General features: G+C 41.3%; 1 protein-coding gene across 11 annotated transcripts in view; it reads left to right on the top strand.

Annotated features, from left to right (window-relative positions):
* Positions 1–21,667, top strand: part of LDB2 (LIM domain binding 2) — a 399,681-nt gene that overhangs the window by 124,029 nt on the left and 253,985 nt on the right. For all 11 annotated transcript variants that reach the window (XM_054484368.2, XM_054484367.2, XM_054484369.2 and 8 more), the window contains exon 2: positions 15,215–15,317. In XM_054484368.2, coding sequence (XP_054340343.1) covers positions 15,215–15,317 — 103 coding nt within the window. The remainder of the gene's footprint in view (positions 1–15,214; positions 15,318–21,667) is intronic.

The raw sequence follows: 21,667 nt of genomic DNA, 5'->3' as shown, positions 1-21,667 counted from the left end.
CAGGTAAGCAACAATAATACAGAAAACAACCCAAAGAAGATGGTGTCTCCACCCATGCAGTGCACAGTCTAATTGCTGGGGCATAAAAATATAAGAACTGGACATAATGTAAAATAAAATAAAAACATAATATTACAGGAATAGTCACGATGAGGTTCCCATTAATTTTTTTTTAAAACACATATCTCAGTCTAGAAAATAAAGACTTTTCTGCAGGTTGGAAGGTGTGAGAGGCCTTAGGATCAAGGCAGAACAGGGTGGAAGCCTTGAGGAATGAACAAGGGATGGTTGAGAAAGTGTGGGAGAATGCGTGGAATGAGGGCATTGCATCTGACCAGTTACACTTTTTTTTTTTTTTTTTTTTTTTTTGGGATGGAGTCTCACTCTGTTGCCAGGCTGGAGTGCAATGGCGTGATCTTGGCTCACTGCAACCTCTGCCTCCCTGGTTCAAGCAATTCTCCTGCCTCAGCACCCCGAGTAGCTGGGATTATAGGCATGCGCCAGCACACCCAGCTATTTTTTTTTTTTTTTTTTTGTATTTTTAGTAGAGACGGGGTTTCACCGTGTTGGCCAGGATGGTCTTGAACTCCTGACCTCGTGATCCGCCCGCCTCGGCCTCCCAAAGTGCTGGGATTACAGGCATGAGCCACCACGCCTGGCCTGACTAGTTACTCTTGAGGCTGAGATGGGAGAATCCTTTGCGTCCAGGAGTTCGAGGCTATAGAGAGCTATGACCACACCACTGCACTCTAGCCTGGGTGACAGAGTAAGACCCTGTCTCTCTAAAAAAAGAAAGGAATATAAAAAAAGAAATATTGCAACTGTAGAAATGGAGGGGAGTACGGGTTCCTAACAGGAACTGGGCTGTGCAGCAGGAGGTGTGACAGGTCAGTGAAGGAAACTTCATCTGTATTTACAGCCGCTGCCCATCACTCACATTACTGTCTGAGCTGCACCTCCTGTCAGATCATCGGTGGCATTAGATTCCCATAGGAGCACAAACCCTATTGTGAACTGTGCATGCGAGGGATCTAGGTTGCACGCTCCTCATGAGAATCTAATGCCTGATGATCCGTCACTGTCTCCCCTCGTATGCCGATGGGATTGTCTAATTGCAGGAAAACAAGCTCGGGGCTCCCACTGATTCTACATTATGGTGAGTCGTATAATTATTTAATTATATATTAGAATGTGATAATAATAGAAATAAAGTGCACAGTGAATGGAATGCACTTGAATCATCCTGAAACCGTCCCCCAGAGTGTCCGTGAAAAACCTGTCTTCCACGAAACCAGTCCCTGGTGCCAAAAAGGTTGGGGACTGCCAGCTTATAGCATTTTCTCCTCTTCAGACGTCATAAAGACAGATATCCTCCTACCTTTTCTTCTAGTAGGTTTTGGTTTTCTTTATTTACATGTTTAATTCCTCCGGAACTTATGTTTGGTTATGTGAGCTATAACCTAATTTATTTATTATTTGCGGGTGAAAAGCCAATTGTCTCTACGCTCCTCATCAAATATTTCTTCTCAGCCTCACTACCCGGCAATGCTGTATCTACCAGATATTCATTTTCCACACAGGCTTCTGTCGTGTGTTGGTTCTCCATTCTGTCCCACTGTTCTGTTTGTCTGCCTATTTTCTTCACTTTATATTATCATGTAAGAATGTGCTTGTGCTATTTTAAACCATGTGTGAACATTATATTTTAAAGATTTCTGTTTTCTTTCCGGTGAACATATCAGTTTCTTGAATCATTTCTCTGTTGTAGGGCAAACACATTGTTCCTAGTTTTTTGTGTTTGTTTTTTTTCTATTATGAGTGCTCCTATGGTGAGTAATTTTTTGTATAAAGCATTTACATATTTTTGGATTATGTTCTTTGGATGGATTCCCAGAAATAGAATTACTGAGTCAAAGGGCATGAATATTTCTTAATGCTTTTGATTCACAGCATATATTTATTTAAAACATTAAAGTGAATAAAGATTCTGGAAAGTTCCTGGTACTCTATGATGTGGTTGTAATCAGCTGGGCTGTGCAACTCTGAACCTTGGTATGGCTGCCCTGTGGGAGTTCAAGAGGGAGATTAATGTGTCTCCTTGATAGATTTATCTTTTGTCTTTGGTAGTTTGTCTAACACATTTTTTATATTCATTTATTCAGGCCGTCATTTTTAACCACCTATTATATGCCAGGCTTCAGAGGAAAGCAGGCAATAGGATCTTATATTCCCAATGAACACAATTTCTTGTATGTAAGAAGACAAACAAACAAAATGGAATGATCAAGGAAAAACATAGACTGATGTGATAGCAAGTAGGCTTCTGTAGATTGGATGACCCAAAGATGACAAGGATGCTGAGATTTGAATGAGGAGAAAGAGAAAACCACACCAAAGAGGGGAAAGGCATCCACTGGTGGTGGACACAGCTGGTTCAAAGGGCCCTGTGGGGTAGTGGAGTGCAGCCCTGGGCCCGAAGGAAGGTCCCCAAGGTAAGAACCTAGATCTGCGGGCTGTGCTGAGAGTGCAGTGAACCAACAGCAAAGAAGAAGAGAAAGTCCCAGCCACACAGGAGAGTGAGTTCCCTACACAGCAATGACGAGCCATAGAAAAGTTTTAGCTGGGAGGGACACAATCTAACGGGCATTGTTAAAAGATCCTCCAGGCTTCTTTGCAGAGCACAGGTTACAGGGGAACAGGAGTAGGGGCTGAGAGATGAGTTAGGAAAAAGTCACTGTTGTCCAGGCCGAAGTTACTGGAGGCACAGAGAAGGGGTGGCAGTGGAAGGAAAGAAACATGGGTGGATTTCCATTCATGCGTTGGAGGTAAATTCATGGGATTTGCTGACAGATTGGAGGTGTGGAGTTGGGGTAAGACAGGAATCAAGAGTATGTTCTCAAATGCTGGCCTAAGTGACTGAGAAACTGGAATTACATTATGGAGATGGAAGAGAATGAGAAGAATTGGCTTGTGGGGGATGGAGTTGGAGGAGATATCTGGCTTTGGCCATGTTAAGCCTGAGATGCCTCTTTGGTTAAGAAGTGGAGAGGTGAGTGAGGCAGTTAGAGTCATAATTCTGAAGTCCCATGGAGAAGTTGGGAGCTGTAATATCTACTTGGGTGTCACTGACATATTAGAGAGAATTCAAGTCCCCTGGTAAACAGATTTCTAAACAGAGAAGAGAATAGAAATGATTGACCGTCATCAAGAAAAACATTATTTTTTTCTAGGTTTCAAGAATATTCTGGGTTTCTTATATTTATCTTTGTGAACAAAAATATTTTTTTCATTTTTTCCAAGTAGGAAGAGAGAAAATCTTGAGTTTTCTTATCTAGTGGTTTCCTATGGCCTTGGTCCTGGCACAGTCCTCCAATGTTTAGTGGTGACTTCAAGAATTATTCTTGTCATTTGATCAACTATTCAAGTGCAATAGGGTGGGTCACAAAAACAAGATTTTGAATCTTGCCAGCTTTTCCAGAAACATTCCCTTGTCTGCTGTGTTTATGTTGAAATGGAAAATTTGTGCCTGATTTTACAGTGAGCTTTTCTCAAGATATACGAGTTGCTGCCTCATCACATTATCCTGCATCTCGGGACCTCTCACACCTAGATGGTGTGATGTAATACGATGCGTGGTGCTCATTGCCACAGAGCTGTCATGAACAAAACCTGTGCTTCTAGAGTAATGCCTTTCCACATCATTTTCAAAGTGGCTTTGCATAGGGTTCCCAGTATATTCTTTTTGATTGTGAGAGTACATGTCTCCATGTTTGAGTATAAAATAGGAAATTTAATTATTAAAAAACGACCATTCCTCTTTCATACTAGAATAGTATAGAGATTGGAACAGGCAGCGAGTAAAGCTTTGTGGATGGAAACAAAAATTTATGAGTCAGAGAGGATGCAAATTCCAATATTGCCACTTATTTGATTTGTAACCTTGGGTAAATTTCTTAACCACGTGGGGCCTCAGTTTCCCCACTGACATTGGGATAATAAAATTACCAACTTGATAGAGAGCGTGTGAGGACTAGAAAATACTACATTTGGAAACTCTGTTCATTTTCACTGATTCAGTCATCAAAGAATCAAAGCCCCCATTTCACAAACATGTAAATAGAGCAGAGAGTGGCAGTGTTCAATTATCATAAAATTAAAAGTGCTGGTTTTCTTCTGGGTTTTGAGAATATGCTGGGTTTTAGTTAAATAAATATTTATTTGTTGAATTAAGTGATTTAAATAATTAAATAATGGAGCAATTATTTGTTGCCTCCCTGCCATGTGTTAGATACTGTGCATGTAAAACACACCAGACATGGGTAAGATATTGCCCTCAAAAAGCTGACAGGAATCTCAACTTCAAAAAAAATTATTTCATCACACTTGTAATAAGTCTGGTAGCAAAAAAAGCTCAATTGTTGACATATACACACCGAGGCATTTGAGGCATTGCTTTTAGTTATTTTAACTAACATTTCTGTTTGGACTGCTCAGAATTAATTACTGATTTTGTGGATCAAAGCTGGAGATTCAAATATATGAATTTCTCAGGTCTTTGGGGGGAAAACCACTGATGTAACTTCTACTGAAGAGCTGTGTCTACCGGATACCAAGTCTTGTCTTTCTGCACATTTTAATATGCCACTTTCTCAAGGCAGCATCCACGTGCACTAGATAGGGAACTATAGTGAGCACCTTCTAAATGGGAGGGCTTGATTTGTGAGTGAAACACTGAGATGCTCTCTCAAAACACACAGTTTGCTATGTTGGTAACATGCCGTTTTATAATTCAGTTAAAATAATAACTAATGCTTACTGTTAAATAAAATGCAATTTAGCTGAGAATGAACAAATCACAGTTGAGAATTAGAGAAGAAAAATTCAGTCTCTAGAACATGAGTTGTTTAAAAAAAAAAAAAATTCCATAGGGCTGGGCACAGTGGCTCACACCTGTAATCCCAGCACTTTGGGAGGCCAAGGCGGGTGGATCACCTGAGGTCAGGAGTTCAAAACCCTCCTAGTCAACATGGTGAAACCTGTCTCTACTAAAAATACAAAAATTATCTGGGCATGGTGGTGGGTGCCTGTAATCCCAGCTACTCGGGAGGCTGAGGCAGGAGAATCGCTTGAACCCAAGAGGCGGAGGTTGCAGTGAGCCAAGACTGTGCTACTGCACTCCAGCCTGGACAACAAGGTGGAAACTCCATCTCAAAAAAAAAAGAATCCCATAAAGATAAGTAAAAAAAGGGGAGACTCAAAATTCCCTCTCTGCATCCTTTTCATGATTGCGTGGCTACCAGCTGGCAAGGGCAAATGGTCTTAGCTTATTACTTTTATCCGTGTGTCTTCAAGCCGAATTCCATAGGTGTGATGGAAATCCTTGCTTTGGGCTGCCTGTTCCAGAGAGAGACCTGAACGTTCAGTGCACTTGGCCTTGACTGGATGTTGAAACAACTAAGAAGACAGATATTTTAGAGAATATTGTTTTGAATAAAGGAACATCATGATGGAGCAGTCATGAGTCTAAACTTGCTAGCCAGAGTCCTTGGGGTTGAACTCTTTCTTGGCAACTTGATAGCTGTGTAATGTTAAGCAAATATCTAACTCCTCAGTGCCTCAATTTCTCATCTATAAGATGGGGTTAATAATGCTACTTATATTGTAGGGTCATGGTGAGGTTTTAAGGAGTTTATAATGTGCAATGAGTTCAGAAGGGTGGCTGGCATACGATAAGTCCCTTGTAACTGTTGACTATTTTTATTAAGGGAGGCTGATTCAAAATAAACATGGTTTGAGATAGACCCTTGGTTTTGAAGAAAGGGTGGCTTGTGATTAAGGAATCAAAAACACAGTTACAGTCTTGGAAAACAAATGACCTGAGCTTCCTACAGTGTGAGAGGGACTCTAGGTAACAGAAAGGCAGAAGGCATGAGATTTGGGATTTTTTTTTTTGTCTTCTTTCTTAATATCTGGATATGGCAGAAAAAGAAATGTAGGGTGAGCAAGTGTAGCAAGTGTGTTACTGCTCGGTCATTTCAGGCAAATTTATCCTTCAGTATCTTCTGAGAAAGGTTAGCTGATGCATGTAAAACAGGAGTGACTAAAATAGTAAGATACAAATTAATAGTGTTATTTAAGTGTGTGTGTGCAAGAGAATAGGGTTATAAGATGAGACATTCTCATTTTCTCTAGGACCACAAGATACTGAAGAAAGTCAATGCCCTCCCATCTCCCATCTTTCAGACCCCTTCAGAATACTCTCCACTTTGACCTGTTTAAGTTTATTTTAATAAAGAAAAAAAACACATTTTCAAGGAATAGATGCCTTAAATATGGTTCATTCTTTGGAGGGGGTGTATGTGTACCATGTGACAAGTGGTTGCCATGGTAATTTCTCATTATTGTTGAACTGAAAAATAATTACTCTGGCAAAAATCCCACATAACCTGTCAGTGCTTAAGTTAAAGATGCCAAGGGGCAGCCTGGCACCAGGATCCTGTTTTTGGTGAAGAGGGATAGGGTTGGGAACAGGAGAGAATCCAGGATGGAAGCAAAATGTTTCTGTAGATTTTTAAACATAATTAAGACTCTCTTCTGCTATTTGACATGACTGTGTGTCTCATCCTGATATATGATTAGGCTGCTGGTGAAATTTGGCCTCACCTGTGAGATGGGACAAAAGGACTAAGGATTGTAATAGCACAAATGCATATAGGGGATTGTTTAGAATAAAGAAGATTTGATGATATTTTTTCCTAATTAAAATATAGAAGAATTGTCAACAACCACTTCCCCTGTCTGTGTTCAGGCTGAGTTAATTTCATCTTTATTTACCTGGAGGCTGCCGTATGCTATTGTTACTTTCTAGCTTTGGGGAAAAGAATTCACTTTTTATTTATTAATATTCACTAAACACTCGCCGCACACAGTTCAGATACTAAACAACAGCAACAATTGGAAGTACCTGTCTGTTGGGAAAACACGTGTCCCAGATCAGAAGACTTGTGGCAGTGTGCATAGAGCTCAATCTACACATGAGTTCGGGCATTTGGTACTCAGTCCTCCTGATCCATGAGTCATTGTGGAGTGGCATGGAAAACCTACGCTTGCTTTCTTTCCTATGCTTGTGTCAAGAAATAATCCTCCTTTTGGTTAATGAAGCCCTTAATATACACTCCTCTTTTAAGAGAATGATCGGCAAAGTTGGAGTATTATTAGTAGTGTTACTCCATTTTTGCATCTTTTTTGGACTTCTAGATATTCATCCTTCTCTCAGCAGAGCTAGTCTCTGTTTTTATCATTAAGCTGCTCCTGCTACTAGATCCCACTTGGAAATATATTACTTAACAGTACTCTGAATCTCTACCCATGCATCAATCAGACCAGATGTTTTTAATATGAAAGTACAGGGACCTCCTAATGAAAGGACCAAAATATAGACAGGTACAAACCCTATGTCTAGGCATATCCACTTTAGGCATATGCCTGAGAGAAATTCTTACGTATAAACACAAAGGTAAACTACAGAGACATTTATGGCAGCATTGTTGTGATGACCAAAAAATTATGAACTATCTGGAGATTATTAGTAGCAAAATGTTTAAATAAAATGTATTACCATATATTTATTCAGTGCATTAGTATGTAGCTTATATAAGGAAAGAGAGACCCCAATATATAAATTGGGGCCAAGCGCGCTCGTGCCTGTAATCCCAGCACTTTGGGAGGCCGAGGCAAGTGGATCACCTGAAGTCAGGAATTCAGGACCAGCTTGACCAACATGGTGAAACCCTGTCTCTACTAAAAATACAAAAATTAGCTGGGCATGGTGGTGGGTGCCTGTAGTCTCAGCTACTCGAGTGGCTGAGGCAGGAGAATCGCTTGAACACAGAAGGTGGAGGTTGCAGCGAAAGCCAAGATCGCGCCATTGCACTCCAGCCTCGGTGACAGAGCGAGACTCTGTCTCAAAAAAAAAAAAAAAATATATGTATATATATATACACACACATACATATATACATTTATATATAGACATATGTGTACATATATAAATGCACACTATATATGTATATATATAAATTGGATAGGTCTTCAAACACAATGTTAAATTTAAACAAATCACAGTTAAGGAAGAAAACATAATGTATCCTATCATGTAAATAAAATACTAAAAACAAAATAGGACTGTATATGAGTGGAATCATGCATGTATATTAATATAAAAGATGGGCTAGGAAGATCCATATGGTTTTCATGAGACAGTTGTTTATGGGGGTCTGAGAGAGGAGAGAGAAAAAGAGTAGGATATGGTGACCCAGAACATTTATTTATATTTGTAACATTTAATTACTTTAGAAAAGGAAAATGCAATAATATTGCAATAATTGTTAATTCCGGGTAATGGGCCCATGAGTCTTCATCATATTCCCTTCTGTTCTCTATTTTTAAAATTAATAAAGTAAAATTTGGCTTGTTTAATGACAGCCAATCAAGTGCATTCATGTACTACAAGCAACCTTAACCAACATTCCACTGAGACGTATAATACTCCAAAGGTGGCTCAAAAGCATGGCAGTGTAGGTGTGAGATAATTTTTTAAAATTTCTGCCTCCATATGAACTTCTGACATGCATTCCTGGGGCATTCCGTCATTGTGAGATGAGATAACAGTGATGTGACAGAGAGAAGACTTCTCTCAAACACTGTCTTGGCCCCTAGCCACTGAGGTTAGATTTTAAGATTCCTACAATTTTAGAGAAAGAATCTTACTCGCCATGTGGGTAGGGCCTTATCATCTGTTTAGTCCATTTTTCTACTCCATTATTGGATACTAATTTATAGAAGAATCCTGCTGAGGATGTGTAGATACGTAATGCCCATTCCCTATCCTTAAGTAACGTAGTCTGTTGGAACATACTTTAGGAAAATGTGTATGACAAGGTGTATTAAAGCCCACTTTAGGAAAATGTGTATTACAAGGTGATGGATGATTCCATGATAATTTCATATACACTCTATTGGGATTATAGTTGTCAAGATTTCCTATACAGGAGACAGTGAAAGAGGGGTCCACAAACTGCATCTTGGCATTTGCTGGACATTGTAGGTCAAAAGAATGACATATGCAAAGGCAGGGAGGCACAAAGAGTTGACAAGGAGCCCTTAACCCTGACAGGTGAGCTGCTGGAGATCCCTTGGCTCAACACATTGCTGGGAGGCCAACTCCAGGGTCCTGCATATGCTGGCTCCTTTCTGGTGTGGTAAGAATGTTTTTTCTCTGGATAGACTCTCTTTTAGCTTAGATGCACAAAATGTTGTATCTCTTATATCTGCCAGTCCCAGATGTGTGTGCCACCCAATACACCTGGGAACAAGATGTCAGACTCGTGGTTGTGTTTTAAGAGCGTGTGCTATTATACCCTTTACTTGGAAGTCCCAAAAGGTTGATCTTTATCTTTTGGGCAAAGATGAGACCAGTCAGTCTCAATGCACCTCCTGGTTAATCTCCAAGTTAGTTTAACTTGTGATGATTATGTGTGTGGAGTAAGAGTGATCAGCTGCACCCTGCTTTGCCTCTAAACTTTAGCGGAAACCAGATTTAGTGAGCTGCTCTATGGAAGCCTTCATCAAAACGGCCTTATAACTTAACTCACACAGCCTCCTACTGGCCGTCTTGCTGAACTTGGCCACATTGCCAGGTCCAAAAGGAGAATGGGCCATTTTTGTGGTACTTCCGCATCATTTCTCCCATGATGTTTGCTCTAAGTTTACGGTCAACAGGTGGAACTGCTAGCCTGTACATAAAGCTGAAGAATTTTAATTAGTATCTTTTCTTTCAAATGACCATGGTCTCTTTTTCTTCCTCACATGTGGCCAAGCTAGAGTCTGTGTTGCAGGGTCCATACCATTCTAGATGACTGACAATTAAAACTTGGAAAATGGAGGGAATGATTGTTTTTTTTGTAGTGATTGTCCACAACTCATGAGGTAGCTGTGTCACCAAGGACTGAGTTTCTACCAGTAGAGTTGTTAGATCTTCTGCCAGAGACTTCTATTTGTCTCAGCAGAAGTCTTAGCTGTATTTCAGCCACTCCCTAAACTCCTAATCTCTTTATTATCCACATTACTTCTACAAAAATTGCCTAACTGATCCCAGGAACTATACCAGACAACAGAATGGAAGCAAGAAGTGTTCCAAAAGGAGATTTATTATCAGGAAAACCATGTGAAGGTGGGAAAAAGGGTATGAACTCCGAAAGGTTGGAGGAGGAAATTTCCTCTAGTCAATGCTGACCTTTTCCTCTAACTCTCGTAAAGCATTTTTGGTCTTCAACCCAAAGTGGGAAATAACTTTTTAAGTAAAATTATTTACAAAAAAGCATGTGTTGGAGTTAGGCAGACTTGTTACGTGAACTTTAGCTTCATCACTTTCTTGCTTTCTGAACTTTATAGAGTAGCTTACCTTTTTTGAATTTTAGATTCTTTATGAATATCTTAAGGGTTAAATGAGATAATGATAAATAATAATAGTTGACACATATTGAACAACTACTATATGCCAGGCAGTTTCTGTTTAGTCCTCACAGCACCCCGAGATTATTATTCCCACTTACCCAACAAGCAAACAGACGCAAAGAAATTAGGTGTGTTGACTGAGGTCATCCAGCTATTAAGAGGCAGAAATCATATGTGTAAGTCAGTATAACATAGAAGTTAAGGACATAAGTTCTGTATAAGGCTGCCTGCTCTGCCTCTTAATAGCAATTAGGGTAGTTGTGAATATAAAATGGTTCAATACATGTACAGCACTTAGAAAATTCTGGATTACGATACTAAAGTTAACCCAGGGCCCCCAAACATGTGCTGTTTCCATAATAAGCTTCCTTCATATACGGCCAACACAAGAATGGCCTATACCCAACACTTAGTAATTTTTGTCTTAAATCTCTACTACTTTTATTCCTTTCCTAAATAAACATTTGTTCTGTCATAACTAAAGACTAATTCAAAAGCTGTGTGTGTGTGTGTGTGTGTGTGTGTGTGTACGTGTTTACACATGGGGAGAGATTGAAAATTACAATTTAAATACACAGAACATCATTTTTATGCCAGTTTAAAATTATTGACCAACAGACAAAGTAGGGTCCACAATCAAGATCTCCGGACAACTTTGTAGAGTGACTTCCCGAGCTGAGTTTGTGATGCCACAATAAGAAATTTCTTCCATCCATCTATCTATTAATGTGTTCTGTCAGCCAAACAAAAATATTATCTACCTATTATGTGCCTGGCACTATGAACTTAAATGTTACATTTTTATTTCAAGGATGTTCTTTCAAGATTTGTGACCAAAACCAATTGTGTGTGTGTGGTGTGTGTGTGTGTGTGTGTGTGTGTGTGTGTGTGGTGTTACCTAATGTGCCCATTCTCCCAGCAGACCTCTTCTGAAATTTCCTGAGATGTTGACTCATCCCATGTTCCACTGAAGCTAGTTTGAGTCATATGACATTTCTCATTCTTGGATCATTATGTCTCTTTCAACTTCTGCCAAAACTCACGTACGTATGTAGGCCCTGTGGAACCTGTAACACTGCTCATAGACATTCCTCGAACCTCATTGTAACTTGAGTACTTTCTTTTCTCCCAGTGACCTCAGAGCAGTGGCATTTCTATTGACTTTTGCCTTTCACTGGTTCATTTTCCAGCAGAAGTGTCAGAGACCAAGAGTTAGATTATCAGAAAATAGAGGATGATATGGTTTGGCTGTGTCCCCACCCAAATCTCATCTTGAGTTATAGTTCCCATAATCCCCACGTGTCATGGGAGGGACAAGGTGGAGATAATTGAATCATGGGGGTGGTTTCCCTTATCTTGTTCTCGTGATAGCGAGTGAGTTCTCACGAGATCTGATGGTTTTATAAGGGGTTTCCCCCTTCACTGGGCATTCATTCCTCTCCTCCCCTTCCACCATGATTGTAAATTTCCTGAGGCCTCCCCAGCCATGCTGAACTGTGAGTCAATTAAACCTCTTTCCTTTATAACTTACCCAGTCTTGGGTATATCTTCAAAGCAGTGTGAGAATGAATTAATACAGAGGGGATCCAGTCACTGGGCCTCTGAATAATGAGCAAAGCGAATGAGAAGTAGTAAATTTTCATTCAGATTTTTAACAGTGTTATGGACAGATGCTGTTGCCAGGGAAAAGGGTTGCTAATGGTTGAAGTGATAGGGAAAAGTGCTGATTTATAAACAGACTATTTTATAAAGTTCATTTTTTTTTTGAGACCAGGTCTCACTCTGTCACCCAGGCTGGAGTGCAGTGGGGTGATCTTGGCTCACTGCTACCTCTGCCTCGCAGGTTCAAGTTAATTCTCCTGCCTCAGTCTCCTGAGTAACTGGGATTACAGGTGCCCACCACCACGCCTGGCTGGCCAATTTTTCCATTTTCTATTCCATTTAGTTTTCTATTTTCTATTTCACTGAGTTTTCTATTTTTAGCAGAGTTTGGGTTTCACCATGTTGGTCAGGCTGGTCTCGAACTCCTGACCCTCAGGTGATCCATCCACCTAGGCCTCCCAAAGTGCTGGGACTACAGGCATGAACCACCACGTCTGGCCATAAAGTTCATTTTCAGTGCAGTTCTTTATAAAGTGGAATGCCTCCTGCCCTAAATATGATATTAAAGATGGTAGACAGAGGCAGGGAAAGGGCATTTTATTGATCTTCACTGTCTTTGGGGTGCTCTCCTGCAGATTTTATCTCCTGAAGATTTTATTGATCTTCACTCCCTTTGAGGAGCACTTTATACCTACTAATTTATTTAGTCCTCAGATCTGTGCTGCCAGATCGTAATTATTGTTGTTGTTATTGTTATCCTCAGCTTCTAAATAAGTAGACAGGCTGGGGAAGGTAGAATAAATTGCTAAGTTCACAAAGCTGGGAAGAGGCAGTGTTACCTGCAGGACTGAATTCCGCCATGATGTATTACCAACTGCTTTACTGTGAAGCGCCAGGCAGTCTCCTGAGCGTGAGTCCTGGCTACAGGTCTGCATAAGGCAAGGAGCTCAAAGAAGAAATCAACCTGAGACTAAATATTACCTTTCAACTCTTTCTCCCCTCTTGCTGAATCCTAACCCCAGCCTCTCAAAGACTGTCAGGGAAATGTAGCAGGTTGCTCTACAGAGCAAAGGATGGGTAGGTCAGGGGTGTCCAGTGGTCTGAGTTTAAATTCCATCTCTGACACTTATTTGCTGAGTGTTCTGGAGCAAGTGACATTTACTGCCTAAGCTTTGGTTTCTACAGTTGCAAAGTAGAGATAATATGAGCAGCTTCATTCATTCATTGAGCTGCTTTTATGAGTAATATCCTGGGCTAGACACTGTTCTGGGGGTTGGGAGATAAAGTAGCAAGCAAAACAAAGCCCCTGTGTACAAGAAGCTTATATTTGTATTGAAGAGAAAAAAAAAACCACACACACAGAAGAAATGGATTCGTAGTGTGAATTAAGTAGGAAAATACACATAAAGTCATTAGACTAGTGCTTGGCATGTGGTAAACACTCAATAAATGTTAACTGTGACTCTTTTTCCATCTGTGTAGTGATTTAAAGTCAAATAAACCAATGTATCCAGTCTTCCGAATAGGGTTTCTTTCCCTGGCAGATTCCTCCACTTCCAAGCCCACTGAGTTTTCTAAAAGCTCCACAAGCTTCCAGAGCATTGAGGACGTGTGCCATGGTCTCAGATGTGGAGTGAAACTGCCTGTTTAGTTGCTCATGTGATTGTCTTCTGCTAGTGGGCTTTAAGCCCTTTGAGGGTAGGGACCAATCTCTTATTCAGCTGTGCATTCTGAAGGCCTACACGTAGTTAAGTGCCCAATACATATTTGTTTCTGAAAGGAGAAAAAGCAGAGTAGTTTGTACGTGGATCCATGTATTGCTCTTCGGTGGTGTCCTATCTACCCTGTTTTACTGAGAAAAGGATTGGCTTTTGCTACGGTGATTGGAAGGAAGCCAAAGAGAGATGCAAAAATTCATTTGTCTGAGCTTCTTCTTTTCTGAAGGAGAGGACGGCATCGATCTTCCGTGGCTCCTTAATTATTCTTGCTGCGACTGAGGGTTCATTCCTGAGGCCTGCCAGTGACAACAACTTAATGTTGTCATAAGCAGAACAACTTAATGGGAAGAAGAGAGGCTTGTGGTATCTCTGCCAGGACTCAGCAGTGGGACTATCACATGGGGAGTGGCAATTCCCCTTCTATCTCCCCTTCCATCTGACAGGCAGCTGGGATGCATCTTGTCTTCAACTTCCAATTCTCTGGAAAAACATGGTGCTTAAGAATTTTGGGATAAATCAGGTCCTATACCGAGAATTTGACTGGGATGTGATTCCTCCTGTAAATATGACACTCTGTATAACCTTCTTAATTCACTGTGATAGGGGGCCCTCTTCTCCCCTTGGAGATTAACAGTGATTCTAACTGCCTTAAACTGGGCCGCTTCCAAAGTGTTTTCTGCATGAGCAAGAGAAACATTCAACCCAGGACAAACAAACAGAATTCATATGGATGGCCTGCATTCTGCTGAACTGCTCTATTTTTAATACTCTTTTTAACAACAAGCTAATGGTTGCCTATCCTCTTAAAACAATCAAGAACAGTCCATATATATGTGACAATCACTTGTGCGTGAACTTCTCTGTCAATCTATCCATCCATGTATCCGTACCTGTATCTTTTATAGGGATATTTGCGTACAGTAGAGCTAGGAGCATCTCTGTTGATTAAATTATGTTTGAAAATCATGTTTAACCTGGTTGTAATATTGTGGTTTCTATTCATAAAAATGAACTCTTAAAAGAGCAGAGAGAGAAAGAGAAAAAAAGGTCAAGTGTATTTTACATTAAATGCAAACCCTTTTGTCAAAAACCATCACATTGTGTTTTATAGCACATTTATTAAACCTCCCCAAATATATCCTGGAGAATTAATTTTTATTCGATTGGTTTGAGCTCACTTATTAAATTGGAATTTGGTTCCTATTTGAGGCAATTAATTTGATGAGTGACCACCCACGTACCGTTTCCTAGAACAGCCACACACATACGCAAAGTAACGAGCAAGGAGCAACTGAGTTTTTCTTTCTCTTCCCTTTTCTTTTCCTCTTTGAGATATTTCCCACTTTCCCCTGTTAAATAAATGATCTGTCTCTTTGCAGGATAGTGACAACCTCTGGTGGGATGCCTTTGCCACTGAATTTTTTGAAGATGACGCCACATTAACCCTTTCATTTTGTTTGGAAGATGGACCAAAGCGATACAGTAAGAAAGAAGTTTATTTTTCTGATATTTCCTCGTTTTGTGCCTGTAAGAAAACCGCAGGGGTCTTCAGAGAATAGCACAGAGCTGACAGCCTGACAATAATACCTCCACTCCTGACAATGTTCTTGCTTCTCATCAAGTCATTGTCACTGGGTGGCAGCCCGGGTTGGCTCTGAGAGATTTCCTTCGAGGCTTAGAATGTTTGGGTATTTGCCTGTTTAGAGAGTGAGGCAAATATGAACCAAGTCACCCAGTGATGAGTGGGAGCGGAATGATGGACAATTTCCATGCATCTCTTTCCGCCACCCTCTTTTATCCTTGACGGTTCACACTTGACATCCAATGTTCTGCTTCTGAAGGTTCTTAAAAATAATAATAATTCCTACTGTCACTGTATCGGCCACATCCTTCTAATCCCCTCTTATCAATTATCTCAGGTATTTATTTGACAAGTGCTGTCTCTTTCGGGGGTGTGGGGAGGCCACAGTTGCTTTGAACATACAGTTTGGGATTAGTGTTGACAGAATTATAGTTCCTTGTCTTTCAGGCGAGTGATAACTCTGTAAAGATCCTCAAATTACAGCCTGTGGCACCTTGGGTAACAGCTGATCTGTCCTGATTAGGTTCAGCCAACTTGTCAGAGATCAGATTTGCTAGTTGTGCTATCAGACCAGGAGGCATAGATGCATCAGCACAAAAGCAATTAATGTCCAGTTAGATCAGAGAGAGATGTGTTTTCAGAAATCAGTGTTGCACCTAGGAAAGAATCCATCAGAGGAAAAACATCCCCACTGTCACAAACACTGAAATGATGAGGGAACCAGACATGGAATGATGAACCAGTCATGGTATGAATGAGTCAATCCAGAACACTTGAAGCATTTACAGGTAATAGCGTTCTTGATACGTATGATTGAAAGCTCTGATTGTTGCTAATCTATTTCAAAGCCACTAGGGAACAACAATTCAACAAAAAATTGGGGGAGGCTTTAGGCAACTTGGTGCTATTTGCATACTATTAGCAACTATACTAGTAGCATCAATTGCATAATTAACTGATTAATTATGCTAATATATGCACATGGCGATTCTGCAATAGTGTTAAACACTGGAGGAGCAGCCTGGAGTGGACTTGCTGCCCAACTGAAACTGGTTGCCAGGCGCATCTCTTTATGTTTGTGTCTCATGGACTTTTAAGGATGTGGGACATTTCTAATCGATATTTTGGGCCAGAGGAGGGGAAGGTAGTATATCAGAAAATGGGCTGTTTAGAGCACCTTATTCAACAAAGTGACTCCTGGTGCAAGCACTGATAAGCCTACTTCACAGCGGTCCTCCTGAGTTAAGTTGCTCTCCGGTGTGTGGGTGCCCCCAAGCAGCCTCATGCCCTAAAGAGGTGTTTCAGAAGTCCCTAGGAGACAAATGATCTCAGCAGTCCAACAATTACTCCCTCCTCAAAAAGCTGCCTGATCAATGGCGTTTAATTTCTAACCAAGCAGTCATCCATCCTGAGCCACCTTATTTTTTTCTGAGGCATAAGCTCAGATAACTTCAAGTTATCATTGTTTTATGTTCTCGTGCTTTGTTGGTTTGGGAATCCATCAGGGACTACTCAGGGAACTAGAATTACAGTTTTAAAATATGTCCTAATACAACAGATTCTGGCTCTTCCCTCTGTCCATCCCACCCCAGCATCATTTGGGAGTGAATCACGTTCATCGCCTGTTTAAGATCTTATCTCCATGAACAGGAGTAAATGCCTGACTACCAGCCATTGTTGCCCAGGTTTCTTTGTTTCTCTGAGCCAAAATATTTCCCGAGTAGAGAAGAGAAACAAAGATGATTGACGGTCTTGAGCCGAGTCTCATCAGCTGCCTTGCTGACAGCCTGGTGATGTGCACACGCTGCTGATGTGCGGGCTGGTGACAGCTGATTGACAGCCCAAGACTGAGAGACAAGGAAGATGAAGCTTGCTTAGAACGCCTGACATGCACTGTTTATGCAGCGCTCTGAGCTCAGGCGCTGCCACCTTAACCCGTTCGAGGTCCAGGCATGCTGTGCCGGGCTGGGCAGACGCCTGGCTGTCCTGGGGCTGGAAGCTTCAGCTCTTCCTTCATGCTTCCTGGGAAGCTGAAAGCTTTGTTTTTCTGATGAGGAAAGTAAGATTTGTCTGTTGCATTAGTATTTGTTAAAAAAAGAATCCCCAATTACACACATATGAAAAAATAAGAGATATTTTAGCTGAGGGGTTTTTTTTTAGCTTTACTAGAAAAAACTTTTCCTTCTTCCTCCCCATCACTGGTGTCTAGGGGGGTCCTTTTGGGTCTATGATACTTTATCTCTAAGTTGCCATAAATTCTGTAATAGGCGTCTGATTATTTATTTATTGTATGTCATCCTTTATTAGAATGTTATTTCCATGTGGATGAGGGCTCTGTTTTGTTAATTGCTGAATTCTCAGATTAATACAGGAACTCATACATAATAGGTAGCTCAATAAATATTTGTTGAATGAAGGAATAAATGAGTACACAAATGCATAGACTTTTGTAGAAAAGTTTATATCATCAAGTAAAATGTTGGCAAAGCAATCCTTTACTGAGATCTTTGGATTTTTTTGAATAGGAAGAAATTAACTCACAGTGGTCTGCTGGCGTACTCAGACAAACTCTGGGTTACGATCTGATCTTTTTTTCTTTTTTTGAGATGGAGTCTCACTCTGTCACCCAGGCTGGGGTGCAGTGGTGTGATCTCGGCTCACTGCAACCTCTGCCTCTGGGTTCAAGTGATCCTCCTGCCTCAGCCTCCCTCCCGAGTATCAGGGATTGCAGGTGCCCACCGCCACGCCCAGCTAATTTTCGCATTTTTAGTAGAGACAGGGTTTCACCATGTTGGCCAGGCTGGTCTGTAACTCCTGGCCCCAAGTGATCCACCAGCCCAGCCTCGGCCTCCCAAATTGCTGGGATTACAGGCATGAGCCACCACATCTGGCTGTTCTGATAGATTTTAATAGGAACAAAAGTCCCAGCATTATAATAATTCAAGAGATGATGATGTTCTGGGTGATATATTGTTCCTTTCATTCAGAAAGCAGAAAGCCCCTCAGTATTGACCCTCTTCCTCCACGTGCCCCATCTCTTAAGCCCTTCACTCCCCTGATGGGGGTGTGTCCGCCCAGGTGAGATATGATTGGGCAAGTGGAAGCCACTGATGTTTTCTTAGGGGACAGGTGGTAATTGGTGGGGAGAGCTTCAGGATGGGCCAGGTTATTAGACTATGTGAGAAACTGGCCTTTGCATCCCCAAGGCCACTTGCCTGCCCCCGCCCTGGACAACACCAGGAAGGTGCTACTCTGACAGCTGGAGAAGTGGGCAGTTCCATGGATGAAGTTCTATCCGTTGGATAAGGTGGACTCTAGGAAAGAAGAGTATCAGAGGTAGACAATTCCCTGGCAGTAGGTCAGTAGAATAAAGAACATTAGGGCTAAAAACGGTCCTTTCTAAAAATGGAAACTTGGGCTAGAGAGGTTAGGTGAGCCCACAGGTGAGGCTGAGCCTCAAGTTTGCTGATTCCTAAGTCAGCTTGCTCTCTCTCTCTCTCTGTCTGTCTTTCTCTCTCTCTGTCTGTCTCTCTCTCTTTCACACACACACACACACACACACACACACACACACACCCTATTCCTACATCATGCCATAGCTAAAGGAAAGTAAATGCTTTTATCAACACACACATTTCTGGTAACAGAAGTAAGAGTCCCAAATAATTACTGTCCTTTATCTGAAACAGAAGGCAAAGGAAGCCAAGGATCAGGTTCCTCAAAGCCCTCTGTGCACCTGCTCTGCAGTTCTAAGTCCAGCATAAAGTGTTCCTGTTTCCTTCCCTGTCTTGGGTTAGGCTGATCACTTGCTATCAGTTTCAAGCACAATATTAATTTCCCTTTGCTCCTTTTAGGCATGTAGCAGAACTGTGCCCCACACAATTCTTCTGCCTCATGACAGTCACAACCACCATTTGGGTAATATGCTTCTCAGCCGACCTAGCCTGTGTCCAGGTCTACATTGGCCACATTCTTAGGAAATAGGTGGTTCACATCTCATTTGGAAAATATATCCTTGCTGGGAGAGATACATGGAGAAGGATCTCCTGAGGCCCATCTCAGCAGGCGGTGCAGGGCTGAGAGGCTGGATGGTGTAGGAGAAAGGGCACAGGGGTTCAATGCAAACATTCTTGGGCTTTAATCCATGCTTTGCTTGATAAACAGAGACTTCATCTTCTTATGTGCAAATGAGTATAATACTACCATTAGTGGGCTGGTGCTGTGGCTCACGCCTGTAATCCCAGCACTTTAGGAGGCCGAGGCAGGTGAATCACCTGAGGTCAGGAGTTCAAGACCAGCCTGACCAATATGGCGAAACCCCATCTCTATTAAAAATACAAAAATTAGCCGGGCATGGTGGCATGCGTCTGTAGTTCCAGCCACTTGGGAGGCTGAGATAGGAGAATTACATGAACCCAGGAGGCGGATGGAGGTTGCAGTGAACGAAGATCACGCCACTGCACTCCAGCCTGGATGACAGAGCGAGACTCTGTTTCCAAAAAAAAAAAAAAAAAAAAAAAATACTGCCATCACTGGCTTGTGAAAATTAAATGAGATGTTATAATCAAAGAGCCGAGGACCGTTTGAAGCATAGAATGATGGATATTTATTATCATTGATATGCATGTCCTTGGCCTCACCATAGCTTCAATGCATTGAAAAGGCTTCCCATTGGGCAGGACTTATCAAGTGCACAATGTGGACAGCCTGATGCCGAGGCTCCGTGGCCAGGTGGGAGTCCATACGACCTCTTTAATGGGCAGTTCCTGCTGAAATGCAGGACTGAGGAGATTAGGCTCTGCTCCCAACATTCAAGTGCAGAAACCCACTCTCGCTTCTAGTAAGTGGTGAGCAGGAGAAGGGAGTAGAGAAGGGAAGAGTGATTAAGAATGTGTGGGGCTAAAGACTCCAGAACACTTGGTTAAACTATGTGTAAGTGCGCATGGCTTTGCAGGTTAGTGGGGAAATAGTGTAACTACTAAAACGCTACCTTGTTTCAGAGCACTTTCTGTTGGCCTGTTTCTTACAGAAAAGCCTAATTCTTTTCTAAGTGGCCTCATTTGAAATGTAAGGGTTTGATGGGATGGTGCATGTAAAAGTTTTTGGCAGTGTTTTCATCCCTTTGAAAATGCTCCATAACACATTGATGGGCGTTCTTATTAGATTGGATTCCAGTAAGCACATTGTTTTCTCTAGATTGAGATCTAGGACAATGCAGATACAATTTTCATTAACTTTTAACTACTATTTGTGGTTTAGGGCTAGGGATCCCAGTAATTCTCTATCACACACTTGTTATTTCATCTTGACCTTAGTACCCTGTCTGGAATGAGGATTTCCAGCGGGACCACACACATTCATGGCCACACTAGCCAAAAGCTATTCCATGGCTGCTGGAGGGACATTTCGCTCTCCAAAAAGAGAAAAATTATTTTAAGAAATGTCATCACTCTCTGTGCTTTTCTTTTCCTCAGTCACCAAGGCTCATTAGATAGTCTGAGGAACCGCAAATCCACACCTCTGTGGAGCCATTTCTACACTTGCTGTTTCTCTTTTACATTGTCGTTCCTTACCTCCTTTATTTTTCCTGAAAGCTCCAATAGCTTTGCATATTGGTTAAGTTCTTCAATTTTGTCTTGTAATATGTGGTTTTATGTGTTGTGTATGTGGACATGTTCCCCTAAGATAGAGAAACTCTGCAAGGGGCCCAGGTAGGTTCACTATCTCTGGTTTCTATTTTTCTACTGCTTTTTATTGGTTCGACCTCACCCAGCTGTATTTTTACTGTGCTTGCTATATAGGAATTCTGAAAGCATTTTTTCTCTATTTTTTCTTTCTCTTTCTCGAATATCCCATTACATGATTTAAAACATGTTTCTGGGAAAATCACTCCTTGGTAATATGCATAAGGCATTTTGACACCACACTTAATAACTACTATGGCAGGAATGTGGCCACTTGAAAAAGTTACATGCAAAGAGTGTGCTCTGCAGCACCTGGGGAAAGGGATTTCAAGCGCAAGAATTTAAGACGCGTGTGTGTTTTTTCTAGGAATAATGCCTTTGTGGTGTCCATCTGAAACCTAGAAAGGCACAGGTTCCTCTGGCCACTGCTTAAAGCTCTTGAGCCTTCTCAGAAGGCATGGCCAGCTGGCCCTGCAGACTAGGTCTTCCATAAAGTAATTTTGCTTCCTTAAACATTCCTCATTCTTTTTTTTTTCCATCCATTGAGACAGAGATAACATTCACAG

The sequence above is a fragment of the Pongo pygmaeus genome, chromosome 3, assembly GCF_028885625.2.
Source record: "Pongo pygmaeus isolate AG05252 chromosome 3, NHGRI_mPonPyg2-v2.0_pri, whole genome shotgun sequence".
NCBI classification, from domain to species: Eukaryota; Metazoa; Chordata; class Mammalia; order Primates; family Hominidae; genus Pongo; species Pongo pygmaeus.
This window is presented reverse-complemented; position numbering and strand designations above follow the sequence as displayed.